The 19,954-nt window shown below is 36.4% G+C and overlaps 1 protein-coding gene across 28 annotated transcripts in view; it reads left to right on the top strand.

The window, feature by feature from the left end:
- Window positions 1-19,954, top strand: part of DLG2 (discs large MAGUK scaffold protein 2) — a 1,831,252-nt gene that overhangs the window by 1,244,144 nt on the left and 567,154 nt on the right. For all 28 annotated transcript variants that reach the window (XM_037744434.1, XM_037744428.1, XM_017544957.2 and 25 more), the window contains one exon: window positions 8,139-8,308. In XM_037744434.1, coding sequence (XP_037600362.1) covers window positions 8,139-8,308 — 170 coding nt within the window. The remainder of the gene's footprint in view (window positions 1-8,138; window positions 8,309-19,954) is intronic.

Below are 19,954 nucleotides of genomic sequence, written 5' to 3' on the forward strand. Positions count from 1 at the left end.
ATGTCCCCCCAACTGACCCCAGTGTGTAGTGCTCCCCTCCCTTTGTCCATGTGCTCTCATCTTTCAACACCCGCCTATGAGTGAGAACATGCGGTGTTTGATCTTCTGCTCCTCTGTTCTCCATCTGTTTGTGTCTTCTCTTATTTTGTTGAGCAGTGGTTTGTAGTTCTCCTTGAAGAGGTCCTTTATATTCTTTGTTAGTTGTATACCTAGGTATTTTATTCTCTTTGTAGCAATTGTGAATGGGAGTTCACTCATGATTTGGCTCTCTGTTAGTCTGTTATTGGTGTATAGAAACACTTGTGATTTCTGCACAGTGATTTCATATCCTGAAACTTTGCTGAAGTTGCTTATCAGTGTAAGGAGATTTTAGGCTGAGACAATGGGATCTTCTCAATATACAGTGATGTCCTCTGCAAATAGAGACAATTTGACTTCCCCCTTTCCTAATTGAATACCCTTTATTTTTTTTCTTGCCTAATTTCTCTGGCTAGAACTTACAATACTATACTGAATAGGAATTGTGACAGAGGACATCCTTGTCTAGTGCCAGATTTCAAAGGGAATGCTTCCAGTGTTTACCCATTCACTATGAATGGTTTGTCATAAATAGCTTTTATTATTTTGAGATATGTCCTTCGATACCTAATTTATTGAGAGTTTTTAGCATAAAGGGCTGTGAATTTTTTCAAAGGCTGTCTCTGAATCTATTGAGATAATCATGTGGTTTTTGCCTTTGGTTCTGTTTATATGGTGGATTACATTTATAGACTTGCATATATTGAACCAGCCTTGCATCCCCAGGATGAAGCCTACTTGTTCGTGATGGATAAGCTTTTTGATGTGCTGTGGCAATCTGTTTGCCAGTATTTTATTGCAGATTTTTGCATCGATGTTCATCATGGATATTGGCCTGAAGTTTTCTTTTTTTCTTGAGTCTCTGCTGATTTTTTTTTAAGGTATCGATTGTTATCTTTAAATGCATGCAGTCTAATTCCCTAGCTAGGGTTTTTTTAAAAATTTGATCATGCATTTTTATACTTCATGAGGCCCATTAAATTTTGATCACGTTTCTTCATGATATGGCCTTTTGGTCTATAATTAGTTCATTTATTTGAAGAAAGAGAGTGCTACTGATGGAAACAATAAAGGGCAAGGTAATTAGGTGCATTATTCAATAACCAATAGCTACTGCAAAGTTGTTTCAGACCCTGTGACCTAATATCTCCTTTTTTTACCCTTTTTTATTTATTTTTTTTTTTGAGATGGAGTTTCCCTCTTATTTCCCAGGCTGGAATGCAGTGGCACAATTTCTGCTCACTGTAACCTCTGCCTCCCAGGTTCAAGTGATTCTTCTGCCTCAGCCTCCCGATTAGCTGGGATTACAGGTGCCTGCCACCATCTCTGGCTAATTTTTTGTATTTTTAGTAGAGACAGGATTTCATCGTGTTGGCCAGGCCTGCAATTCCATCTGTGTTGCTCTAAAGGATGTGATCTCATTCTTTTTTATGACTGCATAGTATTCCATTGTGTATAAGTACCACATTTTTTAAAATCTAGTCTATTGTCGCTGGGCGTTTAGATTGAGTCTATGTCTTTGTAATTGTGAATAATACTGTGTTGAATATATACGTGCATATGTCTTCATGGTAGAATAATTTATATTCCTTTGGATATAATACCCAATAATGGGATTGCTAGGTTGAATGGTAGTTTTAAGTTCTTTGAGAAATCCCCTAACTCCTTTCCACAATGACCAAAATAATTTACATTCCCACCAACAATGTATAAACATTCCCTTTTCTTAACAACCTCGCCAACATCTGTTATTTTTTGCCTTTTTAACAGCAATCATTCAGGTTGGTGTGAGATGGTATCTCATTGTGATTTTGATTTGCATTTCTCTAATGATTAGTAATATTGAGCACTTTTTCATATGGTTGCTGACAATGTGTATGCCTTCTTTTGAAAAGTGTCTGAGACTTTTCAAAAGAAGACATTTATGCAGCCAACAAACATATGAAAAAAAGCTCATCATCACTGGTCATTAGAGAAATGCAAATTAAAACCACATTGAGATACCATCTCACGCCAGTTAGAATGGCGATCATTTAAAAAATCAGGAGACAACAGATGCTGGAGAGGATGTGAAGAAATAGGAACGCTTTTACAATGTTGATGGGAGTGTAAATTAGTTCAATCATTGTGGAAGACAGTGTGGTGATTCCTCAAGGATCTCAGAATAGAAATACCATTTGACCCAGCAATCCCATTACTGGGTATATATGGAAAGGATTATAAAACATTCTATTATAAAGGCACACACACACGTGTTTGTTGCCCCATTGTTTACAATAGCAAAGACTTGGAACCAACCCAAATGCCCATCAAAGATAGACTGAATTAGGAAAATGTGGCACATATACACCATGCAATACTATGCAGCCATAAAAAAAGGATGAGTTAATGTCCTTTGCAGTGACATTGGTGAAGCTGGAAAACATCATTCTCAGCAAACTAACATAAGCACAGAAAACCAAACACTGCATTTTCTCACTCATAAGTGGGTGTTAAACAGTGAGAGCACATGTACACAGGGAAGGGAACATCACACATCGGGGCCTGTTGTGGGGCTGGGAGACTAGGGAGGGATAGCAGTGGCTGGGGAGATTGGAGTGAAATAACATTAGGAGAAATACCTAATGTAGATGACGGAGGGATGGATGCAGCAAACCAGCATGGCATGTGTATGCTTACCTAACAAACCTGCATGTTCTGCACATGTACCCCAGAACTTTTAAAATATAATTTTAACTAAGTAAATAAATAAATAAAAAGAAAAGTGTTTGTTCATGTCCTTTATGCACTTTTAAATGGTTTTTTTTTTTTTCTTGTAAATTTAAGTTCTTTATGGATTCTGGACATTAGACCTTTGTTTAATGAATACCTTGCAAATATTTTCTCCCATTCTGTAGGTTGTCTGTTTACTCTGTTGGTAGTTTCTTTTGCTGTGCAGAAGCCTTTTAGTTCAATTAGGTCCCATTTGTCAAATTTTGTTTTTGTTGTAATTGCTTTTGGCTTCTTCATAATGAAATCTTTGCCAAGTCCTACGTCCAAATTAATATTTCCTAGGTTATCTTGCAGGGTTTTTATATTTTCAGGTTTTATATTTAAGTCTTTAATCCATCTTGAGTTGATTTTTATAGATTGTTTAGGGAAGGGGTCCAGTTTCAATCTTCTGCATGTGACTATGCAGATATCTCAGCACCACTAATTAAATAGGGAGTCCTTTCCCCATTGCTCGTTTTTGTCAGTGTTGTTGAAAATCAGATTGCTGTAGGTGTGCAGCATTATTTCTAGGCTGTTCCAATAGTCTTTGTGTCTGTTTTTTTTTTACCAAAGCTATGCTTAAAAACACTATTTTTTTCTTCCAAAGATCTCATTCATCTCTTCTCTTTCTCCCTTTCCTATACAAAATTTTAAAATCACTTTCAGCATCTTGACTTAGCTCTTTCTTTCTCTCCCTTTAGTATTTTTTTCCTTCACTATAGTGTCTTTATATCTTCTTTTATGCAAATGGTTGTCTCTTTTTCATAATGATAGCTCACATTTTTTATGCTTACTATTTTTCAGGTACTATGCTATGTATTTCACGTGTATTCTCTCAATAACAGTAACAATCAATTGATAATAATCTCATTATCCCTATTTGGAGATAAGGAAACTGAGGCTTTGAGATGTCAAGTGACTTGTCTGTGGTCACACAGCTCCCAAGTGTATCTGGCTGTGACCGAGTGTCCCAAGCCCATGTTTTTAGGTTCTCTGATATGATAGATGTCCAAAATAAAACATTTGAAAGAAACATAAAAGTAGAAATGTGCTTTCTAAAGCTCTTATAATCTCCATATCCAGAAAGGACTCAAACTAAAACTGCTATCTTTCCTTCCAGTGTGTTTTATGCATACTGTATAGGATTTTTTTTAACTTTTAACACTTACTGTGATTTGGTGGTCATTTTAAATGAATTAACATACTTAAAAACATAAAATCACAAATCTTATTTTAACAGCAGAACATATTTTTATACCTTGAAAGAATAGATATTACCTGTTACTTTATACTGTCAAAGTAGAACAAGTAATTCACTAAGTATTTTATTTTTCAGTGATGCTATGCCATGTTAGAAAATACTTGATTTAGTGCAAAATTTAGAAGTGACTCTGTGAATACAGGTTAATGATAGATTATTTTTTTTTTTTGTTTCTAAGATATTTTTGGCAAGGAAGTGCACCAGGATTTCTAAAGGAAGTTCTAGAAAAAATAATCCTTTGATATTGCAGACAATTCTGGTTCAAAAGATGAAACTGCTGCAGATGAGTACTGTAGACTTATGTGTGTAACATGAAGCACTAAGAGTGAAATTATCAACTTAATTAGATTGGTAGAGTGAGAGTTGGGAGTAAGTCTGTATTTGTAAATAACATTTTGTTTTTAGAGATGCTTTTGTTGCCTAGGCTGGTCTTGAACTCATGGCTTCGTAAAACAATGTCCCTCAGAAATATGACTAAAGTTGCGTTTGTTACTGTGACAAAGTATTTCTTGACTTTGAAGCTAATTATATATTTATATGCTTCAAAATGAATACAGGTGATGATGTTACTCACAAAGGTTATCTACTGGTAAAGAGAGCAAATTAATTTTAAATAGCTATGACCCTCTAGCCAAATTCTATTTCAAGTTACTGGGAGGAAGGGAAGTTGGGTGCCCTAGTTTGGCCTGACATACTTTCCTCTCTATTTTGAGAATTTGAATGTAAACTGCCCCACCTCCCCCTACAAACACCACCATTAAAAATAATTAAAACAATCAACTCTGAGTATCTTTGTATCAGTAGAAGCTCTAGAAAAAGTAAAACCAGGTTGAAATTATGTCCCTGTCCTCACCAGCACTTTTACCTTGTCAGTAAAATTCCACTGTCTATAAAATAGGGATCTATGCTTTATAAATTGTTGAAGAACAGATAAGTGAAATGACTGACTAATATTGCATATAGTATGTCCCTAAAAGTTTAAATTTCCATACTGTTCATGTTTCAACAAACATGAGCACATCTTTGACCCACTCAATAGCAAGAACTTTCAAATCTATGGTATGTTTCAGTGTACACGTCTCCACACATCAGCTATGGGTACACTTCTGCACAGTATTACACAGTACAGTTACTCTCTCACTGACTCTGGACATGCTCTCTCTTTTCAGGGGATACTGAAATTCAAAAAGATAAAATGGCCTGAGCATGGTCCCACAGATGTAAAGAGCTGGGACTCAAATCCAGGCCTCTTGACTGCTAGTACTAAGGCTGCCTACTTGATTCACATATTCAGGAACAAACATCTGATTTAGGCTATGATTTCCTCATACCAGCAATTGACAATTAAGGATCCCACTGTATAAAAAGAAAAAAATAATAATAGAGTCCAAATAGATATAGCCTCCAGAATTTTTTTTGATGTCAGCCACTTCCTTCTATGAAAAGCAGTGTTTTAAGATATAATTAGTATTCTGAGCATAGGGTGATGGTAAACATTATGTTTTGCATTATGAGGTGGCAAAATTACCCACTCTCAAAAGACCAGCTGCTGCAGGGCAGCTGGCACCCATGATGCCTACATTCTCAAAACTATTTTAATTGGTAGTTTCCCGTGGTTTTTTGTTGTTCTTGGTTTTTTTTTTTTTTTTTTTTTTTTTTTTTTTTGATTGTTTTTTGTCAATCAGAGAGGAAATGTATGTGTAAACCTATTAAAGCCATAGCATCTGTTATGATGAAATGACATCACAGAATCTTAGGAAGTGAAATATTCCATCTCAAGACTTTGAGACTGCTCTGTGTTCTTATTGAGCCATGGTTTCCTATAACTCGCCTCCTCAAACAAGTATTCAAAGTTACAGGCAAAAACAGATACAAAATTCTTCCCATACTTTTCATATAACATTTCCATTATAGTCATCATTTTGAATTGATATACACAACATACATGAAACCATTAATCACATTAGATTCATGTGGCCCTAAAAGGGAAAAGCTCAAATTTTGAAATAGGAAGACCTGAAATCAAATCCAGTCTCTGCTCAAATGGCTGACAGCTTTAAACAGAGGACTTAATCGCTTGGAAGTCTTCTCATTTCTATAATGTAGATAATAAGTCTTATTCCACAAAGTTATAGGGAGGAACTAATAATTGAGAATATTATAAATCAACAAATGTTGCACTGCTATCAATAACGTTTATTAGGTGCTCATTACATAACAGGGTATGTACTAAGTGGCTATATGTGCTTTATCTCATTTAATCTTCCCCAGAAGGCTTCATGATAGATATTACTATCATGACCAACTTACAGATGAGAATGTGATGAGGCTTAGAGAGGCTAAGGAAATTAATTATGGCTACAAACTTAGGACATGGAAGACCCAATAATTAAATTTATTCTTTCATTCATTCAACAAATACTTGGTAAGGAAAGATCCCCCTGATCAAAACTGGACACCGTTTGGAAGCAGAAAGTGGAGAATGGAAGTTGAGTAAGCAACCAGCCATGTTCACTGTACCCTGGCCACTGTGTAGTGAATGGATTAAGAAGTAACAAGAGAGAATCCAAAAAGACTAGGTAGGCGTTTGTGGAGGTAGTTCAGGTGAAAGACGATGTTGACTTCAGCCAGGGTGGTAACAATGAGGAGGAAGAAATCTAGATGGACTGAGATAATACTTGCAGGTAGATCTGACTGTGTGATGGTGGGAAAAGAAGAGTCGGGCAAGGGAGGCCCCTCATATTTGACTCTGAGCAACATGGTGATCTGAGATTAGGGACACTAGAATGGATATGCACAGGGAGGGAAAGAAATTTTTGTACTCTCAAGCCCCATGCTGTAAACCATCATTAATGTTATCGTTAATTATTATCATGAACATAAATGGTATTTGGAGTCGATGGCCACATAACTTTAAACTACCTGGAAAAGTTTATGGAAATGTCAGATTATTCCTTTATGTGTGAAAATGAAAAAAAAAAAAAAAGAGAGAGAGAAAAGTTTGATGTAGAATTTGTTGCGGTTCTTAGTTTTCAAAGTAAGCACCTAGGAACAGGACTGTCTGAGGTTCTCCTTGAACTTTGTAAATCTGAGTCTCAGTATTTATAATATTATGAGATGAATTGAGGCAGAGAGGAGAGTGGGGAAACACTGGAAGATAATTTACCAGAAAGCTAACAGGTTTATTTTATTTTATTTTTATTTTTATTGTTTTCTTTTTTTGAGATGGAGTCTCACTCTGACTCCCAGTCTGGAGTATAGTGGTGCGATCTTGGCTCATTGCAACCTCCACTCCCGGGGTTCAAGCAATTCTCCTGTCTCAGCTCCCAAGCAGCCAGAACTACAGGCATATGCCACCATGCCCAGCTAATTTTTGTATTTTTAGTAGAGGCGAGGTTTCACCATACTGGTCAGGCTGGTCTCAAACTCCTGACCTCAGGTTATCCAGCCACCTTGGCCTTCCAGAGTACAGGGATTACAGGCATGAGCCACCACGCCCAACTTAAGGAGTTTATTTTAGATGATTGAGTCAAGTGTATTTTTTCTTCTCTCTACATTTTTGTATTTTTCACGTATTTGAAAATGATTACTTACTACTTTTATAACTAGAAAATTAAAAATTTGAGAAAATTAGTCTTTAATTATATTTGTTATATCTGTGTAGTTCATGGTAATAAGCTCTGAGAACCACTCAAATTGTAACTGTCAGTCAAACCAATTAAAATAATGATATAACTGACATAGGCCTTAAAATACATGCCCTTCTAAGTGTGCCACATGTGAAGCAGTCCCAGTCAAAGTGGACTGGAGTTTCGGATGGGACCTGACCAGTAGTGTGGTCAAAGTGGCTGGGAAGAAGGCTAAGGAGGCTTGAGGAATTTAACATTTTCTAGATTTCCTTCATTTGAAGTATCCTTCCAAATTTAAATATTTTAAAATTTCTTAGATTCTTTGCTTTCCCACTTCTTAAGGTTAGATGATCATAATAATAATCTTTAAGAAATCCTGCTAGCCACTTCTGAATCTTGACTCTTTTCCTTCCTTGCAGGGTCAACGATTGTATCTTGCGGGTGAATGAGGTTGACGTGTCAGAGGTTTCCCACAGTAAGGCAGTGGAAGCCCTCAAGGAAGCGGGGTCTATCGTTCGGCTGTATGTGCGTAGAAGACGACCTATTTTGGAGACCGTTGTGGAAATCAAACTGTTCAAAGGCCCTAAAGGTAATAAAAATATAATTGACTCACAATAAGCCACAAGTGACAAACCATCTGGCTGAAGTTTATGCCACAATACTCATGTAATGAACTCTATCCTCTGCCATTCAGTTCTTAGCAAGATATTTAAAATCCTGCAATAGTGGTTACAAAGGGTAAAGGAAACCAGTACTCTAAATATGAACTCAGATAAGAAGGAAAGGATAGATTTATGTGGGAATGTCCTTATAAACAAAAATAACAACAACCATCTATATTTTTCTATAAATTTTTAATCTTATTGGATCATAACTTGGCTAGCAAATTAATACTAATTTTTCGGAGACAAATGACAAATCCTCTCATTTAGCAAAATACTAATATAAATAAGAATTAAAATTATACTAATATAACAATTATGTTTTTATAATACTGTGGTGATGTGTTTAAAGTTTTATGATATTCTTACCTGCTGTACCCAATACTACATTTTACACTTGGAATAATCAAAATACGTTAAAATTTATTTTTTTTAAATGTTCACATATCTCTTGAGATCATTGTAGTTACTCTGTGGAGTTGCATAAACAGATGAATTACCACATTAATTTGTGTTTGTTTTTGTTTTGTTTTGTTTTGAGGAAGGGTCTCACTCTATTGCCCAGGCTAGAGTGCAGTGGTGGGATCATGATTCACTGAAGCCTCAAGCTCCTGGGCTCAAGTGATCCTTCCACCTCAGCCTCCCAAATAACTGGGACTACAGGCATGCACTAGTACACGTGGTTATTAATATTATTATTTATTACTTTGGTAGAGACAGAGCCTTGCTCTGTTGCCCAAGCTGGTCTTCAACTCCTGGCCTTAAGTAATCCTCCTGCTTTGGCCTCCCAAAGTGCTGGGATTACAGGTGGAATCCACTGCACCTGGCCCATACTAATTTTTAAGCATAGTATTTTGATCTCTGTTCTTTAGAATGATGACATTAAATAGTAACTTAATAGTATTTAAGTATTTTGGGAAAAAATGTCTAGTAATTAGCTTAACATTTTAAAAATACTTTAGATGATTATGACCAGATAACCACTGTACTCTTTGAGTAAATCATTTCTAATTTCTTTAGAATCTCTTTAATCTCTAATGCTATACAAGATTGAAAAAATAAGACCACCACCTTTTCTAGGAGGCAGTAGTGTGTGGTAATTAAGATATCTGGACTGAGTTTAAAAGTGTAGTTCAACCCCTTGCTAGAAGAGTCATCTTGGTTGGACCAACTCCCTCATTATTAAATGAGAATCATAATGGTAGTGTCAATCCATAGGGTTTATGAGAATTGAGCATTTAACCAATAACTGGCACAGGGTGAGCAATACAGCCTGGTGGTTAAGATGCAGACACTATAGCCCAGAGTGCCTTGATTAGTACCCTCACTCTGCAGCTCACTTGTTGTTTGGCCTTGAGAAAATTACTTAACCTCTCTGTGCCATATTTTCTCATCTATAAAGTGCAAATAAGAATAGTACTTGCTTCTAGAGATGTGAGGATTTGATGAGTTGATTCACAAAAAGTATTTAAAATAAGGCCTGGCACAAACTAACTGACCAACAAATATTAGCTACATATGCATGTATTTAGAACATATGGCTTTACATTTTTTAGCAATTGTTTGGTAATCTAATGAAAATATTCAGAGAATCCTCATGGGTTAAATTCAAATGTGTTAAAATCATAGAACTAAATCTGGGAAAAAAGAAAAAAAAATGAGACATTTTCATACCAGAATCTCTAGAGGTATAAAAGACTTTCAACCCTCACATTTACTAAAATCATATTGCAAGGAGCTTTAAAGCCAAACAAAATGGCCATGCACATTGTTTGTATTAAAAATATATATTATATATAGCCATTTCTGTAATTCAATTAACTGTAATTATTCAGCATAGCCCTAAGGCAAATACTAATTTTAATCACTCAGCAAAGTAACATCATCCATTTATAGACCTTCTGCTAGCTGACCTAGCAGTTGCTGATGACCTCCAGTTGCTCAGCAGAGCGCTTAAAGGCTACAGATGAGTAAAACTTAATTTTATCAAGAACACATTTTTTTGATTTTTATTTTTGACACTAGGGCTACAGCTGGCTTACTTTAATCTGAACTGCTTTCTTCTTTGACCCTGGAGTGGGGCAGAAATTGCTGTTGAACCTGGAATGGGGAAATGGGGAGAAGTGTGCACTAATCTACTAGGTATACCTAGGCAAAAACCCAGTGGAAGTATACCATGTATTAGAGTTGATGGGGTTACAAGTGAGCTTGGTCTACTGAGATGGGGAGAACCAGGTTGGAACTGTGGCAAATAATTTTATATCCCTAAAAAGCAGGCTCTTGCCTAATTGCTGTAGAAAGAGGTTAGCCTATAGGCCCTGCTGGGGTTATGCTGAGTCAGTCATACTTCTTTCTACTGTCACTGTCCAGAGGTCACTGATAGGGATTTATTTCTCTATATAAAGTTTAGTGATTCACAGAGAAACTGTTTTAGTCATTGCTTAAATTCCTCATGCCTCTCCCAGTACCATAAACACAGCAAATGCTAAATCAGAGTAAGTTGAGTACTTAAGTTGGATTTTACACTAACTCTGATGATACCTAACAGTTTTAACTTCACTTGGCACCATATAATTTTTCATTTTTGAATTATAATATGTGTAAAGGGAATTCTTACCAATGTTTAACTCATACAATGGAAACTGTCATGCACTCTTGAGTGAAGATAAATCAGATGTAGTCTCTGTCCTTAGAAAGTTTAAATGAGAGAGAAGCAGGTAAAGTCAACTACCTTTAATGCAAGACAAAATGAACTCAGTTCTGTGATGGAGCTTGAGCCATGATTTCAACGGAAGAAAGAGGAAGATGTTTTTGATGGTTTTATTCTTCTTGTGCTGGTTTCTTCCCAGATCTTGGATTCATGTAGTTTTGATCTCAGGTAGCTGCTTGGGGAAGCAGCCTTTCCTTTGACTTCCTGCAGAAATGCTGCTGGGCTGTCACAGATTCAGTGGAGCTGCTGCGTCTTTTATTTACTCAGGAAAATTAGACCAGCTTCTGCAATGTTGGCTTCCCTTTGGCCTGAAGAGCTGGATCATTCCTGGTCACTCTCTCACTGAGTTTCTGGGTGCCTAACTCTGGAATGAGAGTTTTTTCGGCCTTGCAGGCTTTGTGCAGCAGGGGGACCCGTCTCTCCCCCACCACAATATCACGACTGCTCAACAGCAAGGGAGCAAAGCAGGATGGAGAATAAATTTGATGAATTGACAGAAACAGGCTTCAGAAAGTGAGTAATAACAAACTTCTCTGAGTTAAAGGAACATGTTCTATCCCAATGCAAAGAAACTAAAAACCTTGAAAAAAGGTTAGACGAAATGCTAACTAGATTAACCAACTTAGAGAAGAATATAAATGACTTGATGGAGCTGAAAAACACAGCACAAGGACTTCATGAAGCATACACAAGTTTCAGTAGCCAAATACAAGCAGAAGAAAGGATATCAGAGATTGAAGATCAAATCAATGGAATAAAATGAGAAGGCAAGAAAAGAGAACAAGGAGTGAAAAGAAATGAACAAAGCCTTCAAGAAATATGGGATTACATGAAAAGACCTAATCTACACCTGATCTCTGTACCGGAAGGTGACGGGGAGAATGAATCCAAGCTGAAAAACACTTTTCAGGATATTATGCAAGAAAACTTCCCCAACCCAGTGAGGCAGGCCAACATTCAAATACAGGAAATACAGAGAACACCACAACAATACTCCCATAGAAGAACAACCCTAAGGCACATAATCATCAGGTTCACCAGGGTTGACATGAAGGAAAAAATACTAAGGGCAGCCAGAGAGAAAGGTCAAGTCACCCACAAAGAAAAGCAAATCAGACTCACAGTGAATCTCTCAGCAGAAACCCTACAAGCCAGAATAGAGTGGGGGCCAATATTCAACATCCTTAAAGAAAAGAATTTTCAACCTAGAATTTCATATCCAGCCAAACTAAGCTTCATAAGTGAAGGCTAGAGGAAGTCTTTCATGGACGAGCAATTGCTGAGAGATTTTGTTACTACCAGACTTGCCCTGCAAGAGCTCCTGAAGGAAGCACTAAACACAGAAAGGAAAAACTAGTACTAGCCACTGCGAAAAAGAACCAAATGGTAAAGACCAATGACACAATGAAGAAATTATGCCAATCAAATGGCTAAGACCAAAAATGCAATGAAGAAACTGAGTCAACTAACGGGCAAGAAAACCAGCCAGTAACAAAATGGCAGGACCAAATTCACAAATAACAATATTAACTCTAAATGTAAATGGGCTAAATGCCCCAATTAAAAGACACAGACTGGCAAATTGGATAAAAAGCCAAGAACCATTAGTGTGCTGTATTCAGGAAACCCATCTCATGTGCAAAGACACACATAGATTCAAAGGGATGGAAGAAGATTTACCAAGCAAATGAAGAGCAAAAAAAAGCAGGGGTGGCAATCCTAGTCTCTGATAAAACAGACTTTAACAAAAATCAAAAGAGACAAAGAAGGGTGTTACATAGTGGTAAAAGGATCAATATAACAAGAAGAGCTAACTATCCTAAATATATACACACCCAATACAGGAGCACCCAGATACATAATGCAAGTCCTTAATGACCTACAAAGAGACTTAGACTCCCACACAATAATAGTAGGAGACTTTAACACTCCACTGTCAATATTAGACAGATCAACGAAACAGAAAATCAACAAGGAAATCCAGTACTTGAATGCAGATCTGGACCAAGCAAACTTAGTAGACATTTACAGAACTCTTAACCCCAAATCCACAGAATACACATTCTTCTCAGCACCACATTGCACTTACTCTAAAATCGACCACATAATTGGAAGTAAATCTTTCCTCAGCAAATGCAAAAGAATGGAAATCATAACAAACAGTTTCTCAGACCACAGTGCAATCAAATTAGAACTCAGCATTAAGAAACTAACTCAAAACCGCACAACTTCATGGAATTGAACAACTGGCTCCTGAATGTAGACTGGATAAATAATAAAATGAAGGCAGAAATAAAGATGTTCTTTGAAACCAACAAGAACAAAGACACAGCATACCAAAATCTCTGGGACACATTTAAAGCAGTGTCTAGAGAGAATAAATGCCCACTTGAGGAGCAAGAAAAGGTCTAAAATTGACACCCTATAATCAAAATTGAAAGAGTTAGAGGAGCAAGATCAAAAAAACTCAAAAGCTAGCAGAAGACAAGAAATAACTAAGATCAGAGCAGAACTGAAGGAGATAGAGACACAAAAAACCCTTCAAAAAATCAACAAATCCAGGAGCTGTTTTTTTGAAAAGATCAACAAAATATACCGCTAGCCAGAACTAATAAGAAAAAGAGGGAAGAATCAAATAGGTGCAATAAAAAACAATAAAAGGGGGGCTGGGCGCGGTGGCTTACGCCTGTAATCCCAGCACTTTGGGAGGCCGAGGCGGGTGGATCACAAGGTCAAGAGATCAAGACCATCTTGGTCAACATGGTGAAACCCTGTCTCTGCTAAAATACAAAAAATCAGCTGGGCATGGTGGCGCGTGCCTGTAATCCCAGCTACTCAGGAGGCTGAGGCAGGAGAATTGCCTGAACCCAGCAGGCGGAGGTTGCGGTGAGCCGAGATCACGCCATTGCACCCTGGGTAACAAGGGCAAAACTCCGTCTCAAAAAAAAAAAACAACAATAAAAGGGACATTACCACTGATTCCACAGAAATACAAGCTACCATCAGAAATTACTACAAACAACTCTATGCACACAAACCAGTAAATCTGGAAGAAATTGATAAATTCCTAGACACTTGCACTCTCCCAGGACTAAACCAGGAAGAAGCTGAATCCCTGAATAGACCAATAACAAGGGCTGAAGTTGAGGCAGAAATTAATAGCCTATCAACTAAAAAACGCCCAGGTCCAGACGGGTTTACAGCTGATTTCTGTTGTAAACAGAAATGGTAACAAAGAGGAGCTGTCACCATTCCTTCTGAAACTATTCCAAACAATACAGAAAGAGGGAATCCTCCCCACCTCATTTTATGAGACCAACATCATCCTAATACCAAAACCAGGCAGAGACACAACTATAAAAGAAAACTTCAGGCCAATTTCCATGATGAATATCGACGCAAAAATCTTCAATAAAATACTGGCAAACAGATTGCAACAGCACATCAAAAAGTTTATTCATCATGACCAAGTAGGCTTCATCTCAGGGATGCAAGGCTGATTCAACATATGCAAGTGTATAAATGTAATCCATCACATAGAACCAAAGACAAAAACCACATGAATATCTCAATAGATGCAGAAAAGGTCTTCGACAAAATTCAGCAACACTTTATCCTAAAAACCCTCAATAAACTAGGTATCAATGGTACATATCACAAAATAATAAAATAATAAAAGCTATTTATGACAAACACACAGCCAATATCATACTGAACAGGCAAAAACTGGAAGCATTCCCTTTGAAATCTGGCACAAGACAAGGATGCCCTCTTTCACCACTCCTATTCAATATAGTATTGGAAGTTATAGCCAGAGCAATCAGGCAAGCAAAAGAAATAAAGAGTATTCAATTAGGAAAAGAGAAAGCCAAATTGTCTTTATTTGCAGATGACATGATTGTATATTTAGAAGACCCCAGTGTCTCAGCCCCAAATTTCCTTACACTGATAAGCAACTTCAGCGAAGTCTCAGGTTACAAAATCAATGTGCAGAAATCCCAAGCATTACTATACACCAGTAACAGACAAACAGAGAGCCAAATCAAAAATGAACTCCCATTCACAATTGCTACAAAGAGAATAAAATAAAATACCTAGGAATACAACTAACAAAGGGTGTAAAGGACCTCTTCAAGGAGCGGGAAAAAGTTTTTGCAATCTACCCATCTGACAAAGGGCTAATATTCAGAATCTACAAAGAACTAAACAGATTTACAAGAAAAAAAAAACAAACACACACATTCAAAAGTGGGTGAAAGATATGAACAGACACTTTACAAAAGAAGACAAGCCAACAAACATGAAAAAATGCTCATTATCAGTGATTATTAGAGAAATGCAAACCAAAACCATATTGAGATACCATCTCATGCCAGTTAGAAAGGCAATCATTAAAAAATCTGGAGACAACAGATGCTGGAGAGGATGTGGAGAAATAGGAACACTTTTACACTGATGGTGGGAGTGCAAATTAGTTCAACCATTGTGGAAGACAGTGTGGTAATTCCTCAAGGACCTAGAAATAGAAATTCCATTTGACCCAGCAATCCCATTACTGGGTATATACCTGAATACTTATAAATTGTTCTTTAATAAAGACACTTGCGCACATATGTTCATTGCGGTACTGTTTACAATAGCAAAGGCCTGGAACGAACCCAAGTGTCCACCATCGATAGACTGGATAAAGAAAATGTGGCACATATACACCATGGAATACCACGCAGCCATAAAAAAATGATGAGTTCATGTCCCTTATAGGGACATGGATGAATCTGGAAACCATCATTCTCAGCAAACTGATACAAGAACAGAAAACCGAACACCATATGTTATCACTCATAGGCAGGTGTTGAACAACGAGAACACATGGACACAGGGAGGGGAACATCACACACTGCAGTCAGTGGGTGAGGGGGGCAGTTAGGGGAAGGACAGTGGGGTAGGGGATGGTGAGGAGGGATAATGTGGGGAGAAATACCAGATACAGGTGATGGGAAGATGAAGGCAGCAAACCACCTTGCCATGTATGTACCTATGCAACAATCCTGCATGATCTGCACATGTACCCTAGAACCTAAAGTACAATTTAAAAAAGGGGGGGAAGATGTGATTCATCATAACCAGGTTAGACAAAATGCTCCAGAGAATTTAAAATTTTCAGCAAACTGACACAGGAACAGAAACCCAAACACAGCATGTTCTCACTCATAAGTGGGAGTTGAACAATGAGAACACATGGGCACAGGGAGGGAACATCACACACCAGAGCCTGTCAGGGGTTGGGGGAATGGGGAGGGAGAGCATTAGGACAAACATGTAATGCATGCAAGGCTTAAAACCTAGATGACAGGTTAATAGGTGCAGCAAACCACCATGGTACATGTATACCTATGTAACAAACCTACACATTCTGTATATGTATCCCAGAACTTAAAATAAAAACAAAACAAACAGACAAACAAAAAAAAAATGTAACACGTACACAGTTTATCTGCCCTTCCTTGAACATGTGAGTACAATATAGTAAGCATCAGCAGTCTAGACTACCGAGCTAACTGGATTCAATTATGTATATCTAATGCAGAGCTATCTGGATATACATTAATATGTCCTTCAATGATTCAACAAATACATGCTGTTTACTATGTACCTGGCACAGAACCAGACAATAGAGATTCACAAAGAAAATTCACATAATTCTTGCTCTCAAGGAGATTATAGTCTGGTGGGGAAAACACCTATAATATAAATTGGGAAAAGTACTATGAATAAATGTAAAAGATTGTTAAGGGAGTGCCAATCAAACAGTGGATCAAAGTAGACTTCTGTAAACAAGTGCCACTTAAGCTAAGCCTTGAAATATAAATTAAAATAGACACTTAGCCAGGTAAATAGCTAGGGAGAACATCCCATACAGAAGTCAAGGCTTGTGAGTATGATGGCTACAGTGTAGGAAAAGATCTTGATACCTTTTAGGAGTCTAGTAATAGAACAATTAATTACATGAAATGATATGGCTAAGATGAGCAAAGTCCAGATCATGCTTAGATTTGTTGGCCATATTTAAGGATTTATGATTATATTTAAATGCAATGGGAAATTATTGCGAACATTTAAATGTGAGTGACACATGATAAAATATGTCATTTTTAGAAGATCTTTCTGGGTACTGTGAAGCAAATAAATTGAAGAGGACACAAGTGAGAGCAGAGATCAATTACGAGTTACTTGGAGGAAGGAGAAAAAAGTGAATGGATTTGAGCTATGTTGATATCATTTATTGGTAAAATAGATGGTGGTATTTCAAAGATGAGGTTCTGTGTTTTAGTTGGGGTGCCATTTGTGAGGTGGGAAATATGAAAGACTCTCTGTGGAGACATGATTAGAAATTCACTTTTGGACGTGTAAGGAACCTCAGATGCATCTGAAAAGGTAATGTTAAGGAAGCAGAACTGGAGAGGATCTGTCTAAAAACCCTGCCAAATTAATATACTGATTTTTCACTACATTTTGTAAAATAATTGGGTTTGGGAAAATATTTTTAAATTGTCTTTTTACTTTTTATTAATCTTTAATATAAAAAATGAATATAGCTGCTTCAACTCTTTTAAAGGGTTAATGCATTTAATAAATCCATTCCACAGATTTTATAGATTATTAATGCCCAGACTGTTTTCAGTTTGTAGATTGTGTTTGTTTTTACATAGAACAGAGGGTAAACAGATTTATTCCTTTCTATGTTATAGATAAAATATTAAGAGATTCTTTGAAACAGTGATTTGTGACAAATTCAATTTACAGTTTTTCAATTTCATACTCTGTAGTGATTCCATCTATTGTAAAAATTACTAATTTGAGATAACTTTTGATGTATGTGATTGTGTCTTTACAGCAGAGCTAATCTTCTCAATACTCAGATAGAATCAATCATCTAATTGGTGATTTATAGCCATATGTTTCAGTAATGGATATTTGGGTAATATTCATTCTAACTTAGAATGCCTTTTCTTAAAATAGGGAAAAACTTTTCTAATGTACTGGTTATAGATTTGGTCATTGCAAGCAGCTGGGGTGTCTGCATGTGGGCAGTCAATTGAGGAGAAGAATAGCTAATTATATATAGAAAGAAATTATTAGGCAAATCCATTTAGGATTGCCAAGCAACCAAAAAATCAAGTAAAGGAAGAAAATCTAAAGTGAGTATGGTTTCCAGGAAATAGATTTACTATAAAAGCCTTGCTAGTATCTTTCCCAGAACATATTAAATCATAACGTCCAAGAATTTATTAATATATAATTTAAAAAGTACAGAATTATTTGTTTCTGTGACCTGCGCCAAAGAAGCCTAAAGCTACGGAAGAAATTAGATGGCTTATTTTAAGATACTCTTATTGCTTAAGAATCATACAGCTGGTTTAAGGCTAAGTTCTAAAACCAAAAATGTTAAAACCACAGTTTTATTAATTTATATCCAAAGATTGTCTTGCTTGTGGCTTTATTTTAACCACCTTACTCATTAATAAAAAACTGAAATAGTGACTAAGCTTACATAGTGACAAATTTTAGCAATTCTTCTCCATTATTTTTTAAAATTTTTTAAACTCTGTTTTGATTTCTCCATAAATATATTTTTTGCTATTACAGAGCTCTGAATCAGTGTAAACTGAGAATGTAGTAAAGATTGTAAATTTATGTTTTGTACAGGAAAAATAGTAACTATGAAATGCACAAACCGTACAAGTCACTATACCAGTGAACATTTATAATGCTCGTAATTCAGTCATTAAAGAATATACATATGTAATGAAGAAGTTCCTGAATATCTTTAAGCAGCTGTGAGCCTAGAACAAATATATGAACCTCTTTATGACTCGTTTTCCTCATCAGCAAAATGATTATAATCTAAATACATAATTCATAGAATTATTTTCAGGATAAGAATTGTAAATTCTTAATAAATAATTATAATATTTTTATTCTGATCATACTTGGCAGAAAGGTAAATAAAAGCAGCAAAGAACTCATTAATACTAAGGCACTAAAGGATTAGATTGTACTTAATATAATATTTAATATAAAATATTATAACAGGTCCTTTTTTTTTCTTCAACTTTTATTTTAAGTTCAGGGGAACATGTTCAGGATGTGAAGGTTTGTTACATAGATAAACGTGTGCCATGTGGTTTGCTATACAGCTCATCCCATCACCTAGATATTAAGCCCAGCATCCAATAGCTTTTCTTTCTGATGTCTGATGCTCTTCCTTCCTCAGACTTCCCCTCCAACAGGCCCCAGTGTATATTGTTTTCCCCCATTGTCCATGTATTCTCATTGTTCAGCTCCCATTTATAAGTAAGAACATGCTGTATTTGGTTTTCTGTTCCTGTATTAGTTTGCTGAGGATAATGGCTTCCAGTTCCATCCATGTCCCTGCAAAGGACATGATCTCATTCTTTTTATGGCTGCATAGTATTCCATGGTATATATATACAGTATCACATTTTCTGTATCCAGTCCATCATTGATGGGCATTTAGGTTCATTCCCTGTCTTTGCCATTGTGAATAGTGCTGAAATGAATGTATGCCTGCATGTATCCTTATAATAGAATTATTTATACTTTTTTGGGTATATACCCCGTAATGGGATTGCTGAGTCAAATGTTACTTCTGCCTTTAGGTCTTTGAGGACTGTCTTCCACAATGGTTAAACTAATTTATGCTCCCACCCACAGTATAAAAGCATTCCATTTCTACACCATCTTCCACAATGATTGAACTAATTGACACTCCCACCAACAGTGTAAAAGCATTCAGTTTTCTCCATAACCTCTCCAGCATCTGTTCTTTTTTTTTTTTTTT

The sequence above is a fragment of the Cebus imitator genome, unplaced genomic scaffold (assembly GCF_001604975.1).
Source record: "Cebus imitator isolate Cc_AM_T3 unplaced genomic scaffold, Cebus_imitator-1.0 Scaffold174, whole genome shotgun sequence".
Lineage (NCBI taxonomy): Eukaryota > Metazoa > Chordata > Mammalia > Primates > Cebidae > Cebus > Cebus imitator.